Below are 18,982 nucleotides of genomic sequence, written 5' to 3'. Positions count from 1 at the left end.
GTCCAAATTGTATTTTGTGTGAGAAGTATTTGTAAAGTGAAGGGACTGGTCTTTTTGTCGTGTTGCAGCTCTATGGCTACATGGAGATGGAGCCCCTCACCCTGCAACTATTCATCGGGACTGCAGACGATCGCCTGCTGCGACCCCACACCTTCTACCAGGTCCACCGTATAACTGGCAAAACCGTCTCCACTGCCTGTCACGAGGTCCTGCAGTCGAACGCAAAAGTGTTGGAGATCCCTTTACTGCCTGAGAACAACATGAGAGCTATGTGAGTGCATTGAGTCTTCCTGTGGCATATTGAACTAAAGTTAACCCTCCTTACCACTAAGTTTTTACTTATTTTTACCATTTATTTCCTCCGTTCCTTTCATTCCTTTTATGAATGTTTGGCAAGGTTTATGATTAAATTTCTGTTCTGTATTGTTCCTTCATTTGAGCTGTTGGACTGGGAATATGCCTGAGATGGGTTTGTTGATGAATGAAAAGTTCATTGTAAACCATGAGGCTCATCGGTGCTAAAGGAAATGCTGTAAATCTAAAATTATAAATGTAGGCTCTGAGCTGTTCTAATGTCAAACAGAGGCCCCATTTACAGCTGACATTAACATGCATTTCATATCCAGATGTTATCTGGATAATCTTTAGCAGGGTTGCATTTACGCCTTGCAGTCAAATGTGTCTCCACTCTGGATGTAGAGATCCTATTTATAGGACTTATTGGATAGATTTATAAGTGACCAAAGACTCACAGAGTTGCAGAGTATCTGTCCAGCCACTGACAATCTCCTTAGCACTTCTTTGGGGTGTGGGCTAAAAGAGACTTCTCTGAAAGGACAAAATCAAACTTAAAAATATTGATGGATAATTGAAAAGCTTACCATCACTTTGACAGATTATGGTATCTAAAAAAATGCTACTAATAATTAGAAAACAATCCAGAAGAGAGACACGAGTGGGGGGAGACGAGAGATAATTTAATCAGGTGACAAGATCGCAAGACGGCAGTGTCTGTAATGTTCTCCACATTGCAATGGCAGAATGAACATAAAAAGTCAAAACCCTGAAACAAAGCACTTTAACAACAGATGACTGCAGGGCAGCCTTAACATTGCACTTTTTGCACATTTTCCCTAGTTTGACCAAAATTGGCCAGTCCAGACTACCAGCCTAACCTTGTAACCTTAATTTGTTTATAGTTTTGCTTTGCACTTTTGTAATGGTTCTGCTGAAAAATTTTACTTCACCTAATACAGTTTTGGGCAGTAGTTAACTAAAAGTAGCGACACTACAAACTTAACTGCATTTTTCAGTAGCGTGACAGTAGCTCAGCTATTTTCACAGTAGTGTGGCTTTTCCAGTAACAAGCTACGTTTTTTAACGAGTAGCGCTGTAGATTCAGAAAATGCTTCATTTGCCATATTGCAAAGTGAATGCAAATAGAGCTAAGGGAGTAATCAAACACTCTTGTAGCGCTGGGAAAACCAAATCATTTAGGTGAATCGGTTCTTTGTAAATGAATTAGTTAAAACAAATGATTCACTTATAATTAAAATTGGAGCTTTATTTTTTTGAATTCAGTTATACAAAATAGTGTGTTCTAGTTTAATAGTGTATATTAAGTATACATTTATGTTCAATTTAATGTTGTCATGCGATTTGTTATGAAAATTAACGTCCTGGTTACTTTCGTAACCATCGTTCCCTGATGGAGGGAACAAGAAGTTTGCGCTTGGGAGCCCCAAACACCTCTGATCTTTGAGAAAAGGCCAATGGGAATTCACGAGTGGAATTTGAATGCCACTCCCCCAGACATACGGGTATAAAAGGAGCAGGCTCGCAACCACTCATTCAGGTTTTGTGCTGAGGAGCCGAGACAAGGTCCCGGTCATTTCAGCGGGTAGTTCAGTGTTGTGGCAGGAGGGACACAATGTCTTGTTCCCTCCATCAGGGAATGGAGGTTACGAAAATAACCAGGACATTCCCTATCTGTCACTCACTCGATGTTTTGTCGATGTAGTGACACTAGGGGCCCCTATACGAAACACCACAACTATCTGAACTGTGTTATGTGGACTGGCGGTGTGAGACGGGCAGACCATTGCGTGCCTCGTAGCCAGTGCACCTGGCTGTCACATAACCTCCCCCAACGCTCATACGAACGTCGTACAGTCCCCTGCACCTCGGGGACAAGTCGACTGCCCAAAAAATGGGGACAGGCTACCCCAGCCGTGGCCTCTTCTCTTCTTTTTTCTCCCCAAAAAAGAGTGGAAATTGATCAACTGGTCCACGTCGACGGGGTGTCACTCCCAAGGGGAAGACACCACGGAGACCACACCCTGCCCGAAGGGGAGGTAATGTGTGGAAATACGTCACATGGTCTTACCGAGTTTTGTCAGCTGTGTTGCATGTGGAGAAGTCCCAGTGGTAGGTCCTACCCAGAGGGGATGGAGCTCTATAAACATGGCGACCAGTGGCAGAAGGGACTCTGCCCAAAGAAGACACGGGTTTACCAACGGGTCTGGGTGGGCCAGTAGGGTGCTACTAGGACAAGCTCCTCCTCGTCCTCCCTGACCTTGCACAGAGTCTGTGCAAGTAGGCTTACTGGGGGGAACATATACTTGCGTAGCCCCCGGGGCCAGCTGTCTGCCAGCGCATCTGTACCAAGGGGAGCTTCGGTCAGGGCGTACCAGAGCGGGCAGTGGGAGGATTCCCGGGAAGCGAACAGGTCTACCTGCGCTTGACCGAATCGACTCCAATTAGCTGGACCACTCTCCTCTGAGGGTCCCCGGGATGTGAGTGGATCGCAACGACTTGAGTAACTGCTGACTCCAGAGGAGGAGACGGCGGGCGAGTTGCATCATGCGATGGGAGCACAAGATGCCTTGGTAGTTGATGTATGCTACCGTCGCCGCGTTGTCTGTCTGGACCAACAAGTGCTTGCCCTGGATCAACGGCCGAAGCCTCCGCAGGGCGAGCAACACTGCCAGCAACTCAAGGCAGTTAATGTGCCAACACAGTCACAGCCCAGTACAGGAGATTGTGTGCCCGATTCACACGGCACTCCAGCCTGACTTGGAGGCATCTGTCGTGACGACGACTCACCTGGACACCTGCTCTAGGGGAACCCCTGCCCGTAGAAATGCCAGGATTAGCTAGGATTAGCCAGTCATTGAGATAGTTGAGGATATGGATGCCCACTTCCCTTAGCGGGGCAAGGGCTGCCTCTGCGACTTTCGTGAAGATGCGAAGCGACAGGGATAGACCGAAGGGGAGCACCTTGTACTGGTACGCCTGACCCTCGAAAGCAAACCGCAGGAAGGGTCTGTGTCGAGGTAAAACCGAGACGTGGAAGTACGCATCCTTCAAAATCAATCTTGATGCCAAATGCTTGCTAAAATGCGTTTCTGCATCAACATCTTGAACGCGAGTCTGTGCAAGGACCGGTTCAGTAGTCACAGGTCCAATATTGGCCACAACCCACCGCCTTTCTTTGGTACGATGAAGTAGGGGCTGTAGAACCCTTTCTTCATCTTGGCTGGAGGAACAGGCTCTATTGCATCCTTCCGCAGAAGGGTCACGATCTCCGCATGCAGGGCAGCGGCGTTCTCGCCCTTCACTGAGGTGAAACGGATGCTGTTGAACCTGGGCGGATGCCTGGCGAACTGAATCGCATAGCCAAGTCAGACGGTCCTGGTCAGCTATCGCGACGGATTGGAGAGTGCACGCCACGCCTCCAAACTCCGGGCGAGGGGGACCATGGGGACAATCGCGTCGGACATACCGGCGGGTGGGGCCTCGTGGCGGGGCGGAGCCTGAGGTGCCACGTTGAGGGGGCTCGAGCCCCTAAGTCGTGGCCATGCTGAGTCTGGGGACATCGCAGCACTTACCTGGCTCCAGATACCCACCATAGGACCGGTCAGGGACAAGGGAGGAGGGAAATCATCCTCGTAGTTCGTCAAAACCGCCCTGGCGTGGGTGTGTTTGTGCCACAGCTGGGCGCGCAGGGGTGGGGGGCCCGTCTCCGGAGCGCCATGCCTGCCGTAAAGGTGTGGTGTCCGGTGGTTGTGATAACGACGGCCGTGAACACTGGATGTGTGACCCAGGGAAATGAGGAAACCGCTCTTCCCTTTGGGCATGCAGTGAAATGAAAAGAAAAGGAAACCAAAGATTCTTCTCCCGGCCCTCCACCGGGGGATGGAGTGGTCTGCTTACCGCCTCCAATGCAGCGGATCTCCATGTCCCTGGGTCGCCCATCTCAAGGGCACTTCGAAGCCTTCCTCGGGTTCTTGGTGGCGGGCCGTGAGACGGGGGGCGTCTGCTTCCTGCCGGTGGCTCCACACTGGGGCTGGGCCACCGGGGCAGGCTGCGGCGGAGCCTGTGTTTTTGCCACAGGGGGACGCCTTTAGTGACGAGCAGACGGGATGCGGGATCTTGATCTGCGCTGGGGTAGGATGTGCTGAATCGCCTCCATCAGCTTCTTAACCACTGAGAACTGCTGGGCAAAGTCCACGACGGTGTCACCGAATAGGCCAACCTGGGAGATGGGGGTGTCAAGGAACCGTACCTTGTCAGCCTCCCTCATCTCGACCAGGTTGAGCCAAAGGTGGCGTTCCTGTACCACAAGGGTGGACATCACCTGGCCGAGAGTCCGCGCCGTGACCTTCGTCACCCGTAGAGCAAGATCGGTCACCGAATGCAGCTCCTGCATCAATCCTGGGTCAGAACTACCCTCGTGCAGTTCTTTTAGCGCTTTGGCTTGATGCAATTGCAGGAGAGCCATGGCGTGCAGGGCAGAGGCGGCCTGTCCAGCAGCACCATAGGCCTGAGTCGCCAGAGACGACGTAAACCTACAGGCCCTGGATGGGAGTCTCGGGCGGTTCCACCAGGTGGCAGCGTTTTGTGGGCACAGGTGCACCGCAACCGCCTTATCCACCTGGGGAATCACAGAGTACCCCCTGGAAGCCCCACCATCGAGGGTACTGAGAGTGGAGGAGCTAAGAGACCGGGTCCGGGCAGTGAAAGGTGCCCGCCATGACCTCGTAAGCTCCTCATGCACCTCCGGGAAGAAAGGGGGTGGAGCGCGGCCATGAGCGGTGCTCTGAGCCCAGGAACCACGAGGGTTCAGGGGAGAGTGGAGGGTTCCGCTCCAGCCCGACGCTCGCAGCCGCCCGGGCAAGCATGGCCGCCAGCTCCGCGTCGGCTTTAAAAAGACGCTCTCTGTCAGTGCCACTCTTTTAGAAGGGAAAATATACTCTTTTAGCTGCTGAAGCACCCAGGGGCGTTCTCTGCACTCCACCGCTGCACGAGGGGAAGAAACCGCTGTAATGTGCCGTAAATCCAACAGCTTTTGAGGTGAATGGATCGGTGGAGTAATTCAGCTCACTGAATACAACTGCTCGGCTCCAAAGAGAAAATCCGAATGAGTGGTTGCGAGCCAGCTCCTTTTATACCCATATGTCCGGGGGAGTGGCGTGCAAAGTCCACTCGCCAATTCCCATTGGCCTTTTCTCAAAGATCAGAGGTGTTTGGGGCTGACAAGTGCGACCCCCTAGTGTCACTACATCGACACAACGTCGAGTGAGTGACAGATAGGGAACCATGGTTGAACTATGGTTACTGCAATATTACTATATTGAAACCATGGTTAATTGTCATAATGGTAAAACAAATGGGATGACAAAATTAAATTTAAAATAAATGTATACTTTATTGAATTCAGACACTTCTAATTGCAAATTTAAATGTCATCTATTGTTGTTTATCTAAAATTATTTTCAACTTTAAATAGCTTCAATGTAGTTAGCTACTTTTTGTTAATAGCTAGTGTAGCTTATTTTGAGAAGAGTAGCTTGACTGTAGTTTAGCTACTTTAAGTTATGAGTTGCTTCCCCAACACTGCTCTATATATTTACAGCAACAGTGATTCATCCTAAGGGCCCTATTTTCTTGACCGCACTAGGCACAGCGCAATGCACAATAACCGTGCGCAATGTCTTATCTAATTTTTGTGAGAGTGGTAATTCTAAGAACAATTTTTACCATTTACAATTGTATTCACAATATAATTTGTATAAATATTTTCCCACCTGTTGTCATAGAGTGATATTTAAGTCACTGCTAAAGAGGCTGGTGGAAGAAGTTGGAGAGGGTAAAATGTTTGAATTTTATGGGAGGTGATTATATAGGATTTTTTGACCACTTCGTTTTTTGATTATATTTTCATTTAGTTTGAAGAATAATTTGAAAATTTTTTTGTGTTACAATAAATGATTTTCAATTTTAAAAGCATAAACATTTTGGCCAGCAGAAGTGAAGTGCGTACAAAAATCCACAGCCTAACCTGGAAGGCCGATAAAGTCAGTGTTAATACTAGCCATGATTTGTGTGTTACTTGACCAATATGATTAATAATACTTACATTTGTCTATCATTTTAACCAAGCATACATCCAATTCCTGATGAGAACCACATTTTCCATGCGTATAAAAGGAGTCTTTCGCTGTCAAAGAAAACGGATCTGTAAATACAGATGTTCTGACTGTGAGTAAATCCGCTCACTGACAGACAATGCAGACTCTCTCTCTCAATGAAAAACTCACAAAATATAAAAAACGGTCATTTGTTGCCATTTCCCGGCATAAATGTGTAATTTCACAGCGATTAATCAAAATTTCCACCTCATTACTCTGGTTTGGAACATCACAAATACAAGTGGAGTGATACAAACAGTGTCCCAGTACAGTTGAAATCCTATATCAGCACTCTTTGAAACGCTTCAGTCGTCCAATCAGATTCGAGCAATGGAATTAACCAATTAATTTCCATAAATAATCATATCTCGACAACAGTTTGGAATGGTACCGTTACAACTCTCAAAAAGTGTCTCTAGGTCAAAGTGATTTAAAATTCTGGAGCAGGTCACAGATACTGTAATAGTATACAGTATGTATACATAAGCTAATGTTTGTTTGTTTTTTTCAATATTACTACAAAAGTTTGGAGAAATTTCTTCTTCATTTCACAGAAGCCTTCTTTTGAAGGTTGCTGTATCTGTCTTTTTCCATGTCTGCTACCACAGAATTGACTGCGCAGGCATTTTGAAACTGCGTAACTCTGACATCGAGCTGCGAAAGGGAGAAACAGATATCGGTCGTAAGAACACTCGTGTGAGGATGGTATTTCGTGTCCACATCAGTCAACCCAACGGCAGAACGGTGTCTCTTCAAACGGCATCCAGCCCCATTGAGTGCTGTGAGTACACTGTGTCTACTTCTGTCCTGTACTCAACCTAGTGTTGCCCAGCCACAGTGTAGTTTAATCTGGCTACTTAGAAAAGGAAGAGCATATAAAATCACCATCATTCAAGTTTGAAGAAATTAGTATTTGTGTAGACTTTGTGGATACCATCCATCCAAATGAAATAAGTACTGAATCTACTGATTGTTTAACATAATGTTAAACACAATCCTGAAAGCAAAGCAGTTCTGTCTCTAGTTTTCTTGCCAAGTGCCTCAAACAAAACTCTGAATATCTTTTAAAGATTTTACGCCAAGAACCTCACAAATGACACCACATCCTGTGGCTAATTACTTGTAAACAAAACCTTGTGTTTCCTGGTGGACTGATGAAAACTTGTGCACCCTGACTTCTGGAAGTTTCACAGCAGCCAACCGTTTAGATTGTATTAACACTTTCTGAATAGGTTTGCTGGTACAGTTCATCCTCACAAAGGTGGCATATACAGTACTGCACTACATTACTTTTTGTGCATACACACATTTTGCCAATTGTGGTTATGCATACTTTAGTCTAAGTATACTCTACACAAGTACGTGAATGCTGAAGCTTCTAGCTAGGCAAGTTTGTTTTAGTTTGTTGTTGCATTCCAAAATGCGTGAGGCCGCAAATCATAAAGCAATAAATGTACATGTTGCATTGTCAATGTTGCCTCGAGGGGTGCTATAACACTTTACATTAATGTTCCCTTTGTTAAGGGTTTATAAAAGGGTTTGTTAATGACTAATAATAATTTACAAATGCATTATAAATCATTGATATGCAGTTATAACAACATAAATAAAAAGGGTGACTCATGCAATACTTGCCAAATAGTGAACATTTTAACTTGCATGTTATAAATGCTTAATAAATACACTTGTTCATACTTAAATATGTGCAGAATGATTTTTTTGCATTTTGCATTTTCTTAGGTCACTAATGTTGAATAAGTGTTATGAAGCATTTATAACATTTGAGGTAAAATGGCTCATTATTTGACAAGTATGTATGAAAGTCACTCTTCTCATGCATGTTGTTATAATCACGTCAAAGATTTATACTGTATTTATAAATTAATTATTATTAATTAATAAACCCCTTTATAAACCCTTAACAAAGGGAACAATGGTGTAAAGTGTTACCCTTCTTCAGTGGTAAGTTTTTTTTCTTACAGGTCAACTACTGTCATATTGCTAAACAAGTTTGGTAAAGTTAGGTAGACTGTCAACATGTTTATAGCTAGGCACCTGAACAATAACACATGCGGTTTAATGACACAGACTTTGAAGAAACTTTATCGCCTCCTTGAGTACTGAGGTTTGTTTCCACCACAGTAACGCAGGAATGCTCATTAAGTGTGTTCAACAGGACAACACGCTTGGAATGTATTGGCCAAGTATTTGCATTAGTGTTTGTTTAGTATGTTTCTGGCCTTAGGATGAAACCTATATGAGGTTTATACATGAGACCCAGGGACAGATGGGGATTTGGCTGGGTGAAGCTATGGCTTCTCTTTGACTGTTTTTGGTTGTTTGTAGCACAGCGCTCAGCACAGGAGCTGCCCCTGCTGGAGAAACACAGTGTAGACTGCTGCCATGCTGCTGGAGGCCGGACGATGCTCCTGAGTGGACACAACTTCCTGCCTGACTCCAAGGTGATGTTTGTGGAGAAAACTCAAGGTAAAGTCTTTTCCATTTCTATTTTTCTCTGCACCTTGGTCTAAAATAGCAGAATTTGCCAGAGACCACATATGGTGCAAAATAAGACACATTATTTTTACCCCAAATATGTTTACAAATGCAGAAGTTTCATTCATACCTCACAGGCCACATGACAAGGATTTCCACATAACATTCCATTACAGTATTTTCCTTATAACCTTCATAAGCATAAAATATTGTTTGGACTGATGGAACATAAATAAATAAATGATTACGGCCACATATGGTTTACCAATATTTTCCAGTCTCTTGTATTTTTTTGTTTATTATATGAATTATAGAAAAGACAAAGATGTCACTGGCACTGCAGCTGTCATTTGCTCCACACTGCATATACTATAAATAATATAAATTTCTGCCACATTCTATTCACATTAGAAGCAGTAGATTAACAACCAGTGAGTGGCAGTTCTGTGGACAAAAACGCCTTGTTGATGAGAGAGGTCAGTGGAAATGGCCAGACTGGTTCAAACTGACAGAAAGCTATGGTAACTCAGATAACCACTCTGTACAATTGTAGTGAGTAGAATAGCATCTCAGATTGCACAACATGTTGAAACTTGAGGCGGATGGGCTACAACAGCAGAAGACCACATTGGGTTCCACTTCTGTCAGCCAAGAACAGAAAACTGAGGCTGCAGTGGGCCTACAATCTGTGTATCTGTGAAATCCAGATTTGTCAGACCAGGCGACGTTTTTCCAGTCGTCTACTGTCCAGTTTCGTTGAGCCTGTGCCCACTGCAGCCTCAGTTTTCTGTTCTTGGCTGACAGTTTTGGTACCCAGAGGGGTCTTCTGCTGCTGCAGCCCAGCTGCCTCATTGTTCGACGTGTTGTATGTTTAGAAATGCTTTTCTGCCTAGAACTGTTGTAGCATATGTTTATTTGGGTTACTGTCACCTTCCTGTCAGCTTGGACCAGACTGGCCATTCTCCTCTGACCCCTGTCATTAACAAGGCATTTTCGTCCATAGAACTGCCGCTTGCTGGATGTTTTTTTTGTTTTTCGCACCATTCTCTTTACACTCTAGAGACTATTGTGTGTGAAAATCCCAGGAGAACAGCAGTTACAGAAATACTCAAAGCAGTCTGTCTGGCACCAACAGTCATGCCAAAATCACTGAGATCAAATTTTTTACCCATTCTGATGGTTGATGTGAACATTAACTGAAGCTCCTGACCCATTACACTGCTGCCACACGATTGGCTGATTAGATAATCACATGAATAAATAAATGTACAGGTGTACAAGTGGCCATTGAGTGTTTTTTCCCTACCCAGTCTCCGTTCAGTTTTAGATATTTACTATCTGATAAGTGTGTCTCCTGAAGCTTGGCAACAGTGGTCTTCTCTTTCTTTTTTTTTTCTTTTTTTTTTTTTAAGGTTAAGATTTTTCTACTTTTTATCGCGTCCTAGAAAATTATCCCATCATTTACTCACCCTCATTCCATTCCAGATGTGTATGACTTTCTTTCTTCTGCTGAACACGAACAAAGCTTTTTGGAAGAATATCTCAGCTCTGTAGGTCCAAATAATGCAAGTGAATGGTAATCAGTACTCTAAAAGCTCCAAAAAGGAGATAAGCAAAAGTCCATATGACTTAAGTGGTTTAATCAATGTCTTCTGAAGTGATCCAGTCGGTTTTGGGTGTAGGGCTTTACTGGTTGTTTAGATCAGTGTTACTATCAGAAATAATTAATAATTATTTCTTTAGTTATTAATTAATATTTAAATTAATTAATTGAATGTAACTCATTAAAACCTCATATGGGGCTCCAGTAAATGTAGTGCACTACGTTTAGGAGCGGGTTTGGTTATTAGCAATAATTAATAATTATCAAAGATAATTATTAATTATTAAAATCAATAGAACATTGATGAGAATCAATGTTAGCTTTTTTAATCCTTTAAATCAACAATTATCAAAGATAATCTTTAATTGTTAACATCGATGAAACATTAAAATTAACACTAGCTTATTGATCATTCAAATTCAACAATCATCAAAGATAATTATCAATTATCAAAAATCAACAGAATATTAATAAGGATTAACATTGACGGGGCACCACCATGGAATCAGGGACTAATAACCAGATAGTATAACAGTCTCAATATTAGATTGTTTTCTTAGGAAAATCGACATCCGAAGAATATCGATTTTCGGGAAAAAAACAATGAACGAAGGCTTGAATCCGAGCACTGACATCAGCATGACACAGGCGTATGCAAAACAAACCAAAACACTTCTCTTGGTAATATAAACCAAGTTTATTTATGCAGTAATATCAATTAATAATTAATACAATGCAGTCAATAAACTTCCGACATACAACTACAAACTAAATAGTGATATGATTAGATATGGGAATCAAAATAATCCTATAACACATGAGGGTGTGTGTGTGTGTGTGTGTGTGTGTGTGTGTGTGTGTGTGTGAGGAGGGACACACACACAAAATGGCGGACGTGACTCTTGTTTAGAGTGTCACGCGAGACTTCCGGCCAGGAAATATGGCCGCGAATGTGGGCGGAGAGAAACCAGTCAATGGCGTCTACCAGTTACCGCGTGTATCCGCTTGTACGATAGCTTAGGGACAAAGCTGAGCTTTAGCACGAAGCTATCTACGAGCCAGAAATGTGTGCCAGAATGTTTGTGAAGGGTCGCGTGCATGTGTGTGTGGTTAGTACGAGAGAGAGAATAAAGTGACTTGGCCCTAAAGCCGATTTCGCGATCGTGGGAGAGAAAGCAGCTGTTAGTTTATCACTCAGAGAAGCGGTGGACTGCTCGTAAAAGTCCCGCGTTCTTTGACTCTTTAATGGATAAACTCAGTTTGCCGGTCTCACCCGCGATGGCGAAAATGCACAACAGTCCAATTTGGTTGGACCACAATACAGCAAAACAAATTCGTGATAATTAATACCCTGAGTATTAATAATGAGCGGACATGGCGGTCCGTAAACTGTACAAGCAAAAACCTTGAAACACAAGAATAACACACTATAATATTTTATCTCTGCCCAGATGTAAACCTCTTACTTAAATCGCAGGAGGAGGCAGAATGTGTGTTCATCTGTCCTTTAACTCAGACTCAGTTCCTCGAGGCTGGGGTGATGACGGGAGGCCATTTCCTCGCTCTGTCGGCGGGCACGGCTGCTGATTCTCGGCGGGCTGGCGGAGAAGTCAGAAATGTCGACTTGATTGAAGATGGAAGAGAAATCTTTAATCTCTTCACTTCTGCAGGCAAACGGATGAAGATGCGGATTGCTCGGCGGTCTCCTTCGGATCCGTTAGAGTGTTCGGTTGAACACAGAGTAATCTCAACTCATCCAGCGAGATGGAGATTGTATGGCCACAGTTTCAAGTCGGACGTTACTTCCTTGTGCCATCAGGTTGCACCTGAGAGCAGCGATGAGCTGCGTCTATACACTGTGAACAAAGTTGCTGGAAGTAAATCCCGGAAGCATTTCAGAGGTATTTCTAATCCTGATGATGTCATGGTTTGAGGGACGTTCTGTTGTGTGCCTCATCCAATAGGAGTTGAGAGTTCGATCCTTTAGTGAGCAAGGCTTCATGGGATTTGTAGTCTGTTTTGGACTCCCTTTGTTTGATTTTGGCGCGATTTTTATCAGTAAGATATACGACTTGGTATGTGGGGGCTTGAGTTAGGTTTTTACGACTGTGTTAGGCTTTCTTTGTCTTCTATCTGAATACATGAGGCCCAACATGGGTGAGAACAGACCAAAATAAAACTCCTTTTTTACTGTACATCTTGACAGCAGTCTCCTCCTTGGCGATCATGATTTCAAGCTCGATTACACTTCCTATAGCGCAGTTTAGCACTCTGCGCATGATTCAAGCCTTCGGAAGTTAATGTTTCATGTAATTAATAAAACTGAAAATTTTAAGTTAAAACAAGTCCTCGATAAGGGTAAATCTGACAAAAAATGTTTTATCACCTTTTCTCCCCAGTTTAGCACGCCCAATTCCCACTACTTAGTAGGTCCTCATGGTGCGGTTACTCACCTCAATCCGGATGGCGAAAGACAGTTGATCAGTTGCCTCCACTTCTGAGACAGTCAATCCGCGCATCTTATAATGTGGCTCGCTCTGCATGACACCACAGAGAATCACAGCATGTGGAGGCGATCCGCGATCCATACGCCCCACTGAGAGTGAGAACCACTAATCGCAACCACGAGGAGGTTACCCCATGTGACTCTACCCTCCCTAGCAACCGGGCCAATTTGGTTGCTTAGGAGACCTGGCTGGAGTCACTCAGCACACCCTGGATTCGAACTCGTGACTCCAGGGGTGGTAGACAGCGTCAGTACTCGCTGAGCTTCCCAGGCCCCTACGTTTCATATTTTTTAAACAAATAGCAATACAAATAATTATTCAACACCCTGCCCTCCACCCCCAGCGTTGTCCCCAAACTACAGGGCATACCAAGAGGAACTAAGCTTACGTCACTGTACCCCCACTGACAAAACACAGGAATACCCTAAAAACTGACATTTAAATACCATATTCTACAAAACAGCACAAAAAAGCAAACTGGCACTCAGGTACAGAAATTAGACACAGACAAACTCTGAGGAAAAACATCTAAAAATTATCCAAACACAGATAGCCAGACAATCAGGATCTGTTGTGAGGCATTAAAACAATATAAACCCACACTCAGAATATAAATTTTAATTATTATATAAACCAAAACAAGAAGAAATGGCAATATAAAATGGAGAGCTATAGAAAAATAATTTCCATAAACTGTATAGCTCTACCCAAAAGTCTGATCAGAATAACATCATTAAAAACATAGAAGATTTGGAAAGATAAATTAAAGACCCATTTGATTTTCTGATCACAATGAAAGAGTAAGAAGAAAGAAAATGGTGTCTTAAAGAGTCCTAGAATGAATGTTGTATAGATGGCCTTCTACATGAGTTGCTGACACATGATCTCCCTGACCAAGCCAATAAAGTACTTCAATTGAATTGAATTGTATTGAAGTGAATTTAATTGAGATTGAGAGAGACAGATAGTGTGTGTGTGTGTGTGTATTCCACTAGTTACAATTTAAATCATTGGTAATTAGAATACAGTTACATTCAAAAAGTATTTTGATTACTGAAGAGATTACTTTGCATTTTATTGTCATTTGTTTCATTTAATATTTAGTCCTTTCAGATGGAAAACATTTATACATATAAATGATGCGATCCAAAGTGCATTTGAACAGCAGTGAAACACTTTCTTATGATGTGTTACATTCATACGAGCAGACAGAGAAGTAAGTTTGAAGTAAGTTTGGGGCAGAAGAAATAGAAATAAACCTTGTATAAATTGTCAGCTTTACGCTAAGCTAAAATGCTATTTCTAGTCATTTTACATGCACGTTACCAGGCACGATCATATTTCTTTATCAAGAAAATTCACGTTGGATCATAATTACTTTTTTCTAGTAAGACCTTTGATATTAGGGCAAAAATCATATTCTTGATGATTTTTTTTTATTGTTTTCCTGTAAAAAAATATCTACAAATCTTTAAAACAAGATCAATTTGATTTATCTTGTTTTAGAAACAACACTGCATAAGATATTTAGGTTTTTCAGAGAATGTATTTTTAACATGTGTATTTTGTCTTACTGTACTGACAGAGTTTTTATAGTCAAAACAAGTGAAATAATCTACCAGTGCTGCAGAAGTAATCCAAAGTATTTAGAATACATTACTGACCTTGAGTAATCTAACGGAATACATTACAAATTACATTTTACATCATGTATTCTGTAATCTGTAGTGGAATACATTTCAGAAGTAACCCTCCCGACCCTGCTTGTGTGTGTGAACGAGAGAGAGAGAGGTGCAGGCAGACAGTGGCGTGAGCTGCAAACATGTTTACATGTTGAATGTTGATGTGGAAGTGTGATGTTTCAGTGGGGCAGCACATAGTCCCTCATGTGAGGAGCACATACTGTACTGCAGCAGTGCTCCACCTCATATACTGTACACAACATTCATCATATAACTGTTTAAGGGTAAGATTGAGTTGGATTTTTGAATTGATATATTCAAGAAAAGCAGTTCAAATGAACAATTCCTTCACTAATCACAGGTGACATTGAACCGCTGGCACAGTCTCCATCAAACTTCATGAAATATGAGGTGCAGTATATGCATAAACTCTGGGTTGTGACTGGTAGTAGAGTACGCTAATACATCATTTGATTCTGAGCGTTTCTCCACATTAATCATGTAAAGGAACACCTCCATCCAATCACTGTGCTGCTTCTCGCATGAGCCTTCCTTACAGCAGAGAATTCAAAATCACTCACAGACGTGACAGTGGTTCCTGGTCAGCGCAATTTCAACAGCACTTGCAGATCAGATATGAGAGGGGCTCCATGGTGAGATCGCATTACAGCGGAGAATTCAAAATCACACGCGGACGTGACAACGGTTCCTGTCCCAGATCTGAGAGCTGACTTTTACACTAAACAACGTGGAGAGTTCGGAACCTCAGTTGATATTGCAGTCGATAAATACACCGCATACATTCCATCGTGTCTTCTTCATACGTCTGATCGTGGACAGGATAACACAATGGCTTGATCAAAAACAGAGTCCTGTGAACTCTGTTTTCTTTTACATTGGGCGAAATTTACCAGGATTTAAGCCTACAGGGTTTACCGGCATTTAAATTTGAAATACTAAATAACACATATAATGTTTTGTGTATTGGACCCATTTACTTTATGTACCTTACTGAACTCGTTCGAAAAACAAGATATCTTTAGAAAAGTCGATTTTTTTTTTTTTTTTTTTTCCTGTGGTTATCAACATTATCCCACAAACACTATCAATAGAGTTTAACTTGTATTAAACCCGAAACATTCCTTGTAAGAATAAATATCTATTACTGCTTTCAATTCATTCTCAAACGTTTAAACAAAATATCAGAATCTTTGATTTGCAAACTGTTCTATTACTTTCACTCGTTACACGTTCATACTTTGTCTTATAATTGATATACATTAAAGTGCCCCAAAACTTCTTAGCTTTTGTTTCCTCTAACATTATGATGTTCAGCCATCTCTATCTCACCCTTTCATGACCCTTTTTTTAAGTCTGAGGTGTGAACAACTGGTGCTGAACTAGGGTGGTTTCATGACACTTTAAACCCTGCAATAATGCTTCTGTATCACATTGAATTGTGAAACAGAAGTGTGGCCTGCCAGTTTAAACAATCTGATTTTGAGGAGACGTTGCTGCAAACGTTATTTGATAATAGAACAGATGTTGAAATGATAAGAAAATACATTAATGAGATGTCAACATAAATGTAATATGAGATTTCATAGGTAAAACACAGTTGATGCCTAGTTTTTATATTAAAAAACTTGTATTAAACCCCTTTCTTTCTAGATGGGCATCATTTGTGGAAAACTGAAGCAAAAGTAGACAAGGATTCTTTCACGTCCGTAAGTCACATCAGTCTATCTCTGCATTATCTACTGTATATTTACAGTCTATCTACTGTTCTGTTAATATGTTTATATACCCCTTGCAGAATCGGCAGGATGTTTGATGATCATCTGCAGTTTTTTTTAATTAAGAGAGATCATAAAAATTGCATTTTGTTTTTTATTTGTTTCTGTCCTTATGAAGCTGTTTTTGACATAAGTAGTTTTGAAATTAGGACTGTCAATCGGTTAAATATTTTAATCGAATTAATTACGTGACATGCAGATTAATTAATTAATCGCATACATCAAATAAAGATAATTCATATAAATAATGCATAATTCAAATATTTATAAATATAATATTTAAGGCCTATAATAAATATATAATACAGATTGAAATTCAGTTTAAGTTTGCATTATTGTGGCAGATGAATAAAATATAGATTGGACAATAAAAAAGTGGCTTAAGAACTCAATATAGTGTTTGTTTTCTTCTCATGTCATTAAACAAGCCTACAGTTGACAGCAATCTGTTTTGCATTGAGTTCGTCAATGTGTCCAGTTCTCACAGTATGCGTTCTTGCGTTCAGTCTGCGCTATTTTTAATTTTCTCTCTATGAACATGTGCATGCCTCAGATGGGTGTGTTTGGAGCGTCTCACTGGTATTCAGCATCATAAACACCGCATTTTTAGGATGCTGTGTCAAGTTAAACGTAGTGAAAACTTTTAAAATCACATCTCAAGATTCATGTATTCTGTTGTTCTGCCCACCTGTTGTGCTTCCTCAGTAAGCGGTTCTCATTCTGTGGCTGCACTGCTTGTGAGGTTTGAGGCGCGCTGCCACCTTTTCACGCGGCTTTTAAAAACCGATGTTCTACAAGCTCGAAGAAGTCGGTGATTTCGCTTGCTGACATCACCTCTACAACCATCTCGCATACGTAATGAACATTGGAAGATCTCTCTGCCCACTTGCGGCTCGTATGGTAGGAAAATCCGTACTTTTATTACGGAATTTACGTACACATCAGGGGGGATGATTAATTGCGTAATTGTTATTTTATGTGCTATTTGTTATATAATTATTTGCACTAAATTAACACGTTAAATCGACAGCCCTAATTGAAATGAATGTCTTTAACGCAGTATGTTTTATAAATTATTAACACAATTAATCATGCCCTCGGACTGTGAATTCATAAATTCCATAAAAAGGAATGTTACCATCGGAGCAATTCAATCTTGATGTACCACATTGATGCAGTAGGAGGCAGTCAGTGCTTCAGATGTACAGTCAATATGCCACATCAAACCAATGAGCAGGCAGCTCAGCCTTCCACAGATGTGCTTTTGCGCACAAAGGATGCTGGATGGAGCACAACAGAATGCAGGGATTTTGCAATGAGTTTTTCAAAGTTTCAAACTACGTTTAACTTGACATATTGTTATAAAAATAGTGCGCTTATAACTAGAGGCTCTGAAAACTAGTGAGACGCAACACCAGTAGCTATGTTTCCATTCAAGTTGCAAATTTAATTTATACCAAAAACCATAATATCGCAAAAACAATGTGCGAATAAAGCCACGTTTCCATCCCATGTGTTCAAAAGACCAAAATCGTCACTTCCGAAAAATTTTTAGCCACTGTGACTCTTTTAGTAATAAAATACTTGCAGTTTAGAGCAGCAGTTCTCAACCTTTTTGACTCCCAAGGCCCCACATTGTCCAAGATAATATTTGAAGGCCCCAAATTTTATTAACAGACACTAGAAATGTCAATAGATTGAAATAATTTACATGACATTAACATGCGATTCCAGAAGTTTCTGTATATTCTGTATATTCTTCAATAATACCAGTTGTTGTAGTGAGTTTCTGAAATAAAATAAGAAATATGATGTCACATTACATTGTGCATCTTGATTTTTAGTGTTTTTTAGCATTTGTAGATTTATTTTAGCAAGTTCAATGATTATATTATAGCTTATTAACTCATTTTAAATCATTTTAAGTAAACTTTATGCGCATTTGAGATTTATTTGCATTTTGGTGTTTCCATCCAGCAGATGTAGGTAAATTTGCACCAGCTCGCTAATAACTCTGCATGCCGATGTGTTCATTTTGACTGATCTTGACTGACTGAACAATGTAAACAAAGTAGGTGGAGTTTCAGGTCACACCTACTGATGTCGTGGACCAATGGCTGTAAGGTGTTTTAACAGGCAGTTAGATGTTTTCCTAAAAGTTTTCCCAGGGGAGCTGACTTTGGAAGTTCTGTAAATGCTTTAATTTTCTATTGCCAAAAAAATAAAATAAGTTGTGTTCAAAAGTTTGCATGCCCTGGCAGAAATTGTGAAATTTTGGCATTGATTTTGAAAATATGACTGATCATACAAAAATATGTCTTTTATTTAAGGATAGTGATCATATGGAGCCATTTATTATCACATAGTTGTTTGGCTCCTTTTTAAATCATAATGATAACAGAAATCACCCAAATAGCCCTGATCA

The 18,982-nt window shown here is 41.5% G+C and overlaps 1 protein-coding gene across 1 annotated transcript in view; it reads left to right on the top strand.

Annotated features, from left to right (window-relative positions):
- Positions 1–18,982, top strand: part of LOC127453811 (nuclear factor of activated T-cells, cytoplasmic 1-like) — an 85,892-nt gene that overhangs the window by 61,694 nt on the left and 5,216 nt on the right. Inside the window, exons 10-13 of the mRNA XM_051720500.1 lie at positions 69–271; positions 7,082–7,254; positions 8,820–8,960; positions 16,433–16,488. Of these exons, the coding sequence (XP_051576460.1) occupies positions 69–271; positions 7,082–7,254; positions 8,820–8,960; positions 16,433–16,488 (573 nt within the window). The remainder of the gene's footprint in view (positions 1–68; positions 272–7,081; positions 7,255–8,819; positions 8,961–16,432; positions 16,489–18,982) is intronic.

The sequence above is a fragment of the Myxocyprinus asiaticus genome, chromosome 16 (genome assembly GCF_019703515.2).
Source record: "Myxocyprinus asiaticus isolate MX2 ecotype Aquarium Trade chromosome 16, UBuf_Myxa_2, whole genome shotgun sequence".
Taxonomy (NCBI): domain Eukaryota; kingdom Metazoa; phylum Chordata; class Actinopteri; order Cypriniformes; family Catostomidae; genus Myxocyprinus; species Myxocyprinus asiaticus.
This window is presented reverse-complemented; position numbering and strand designations above follow the sequence as displayed.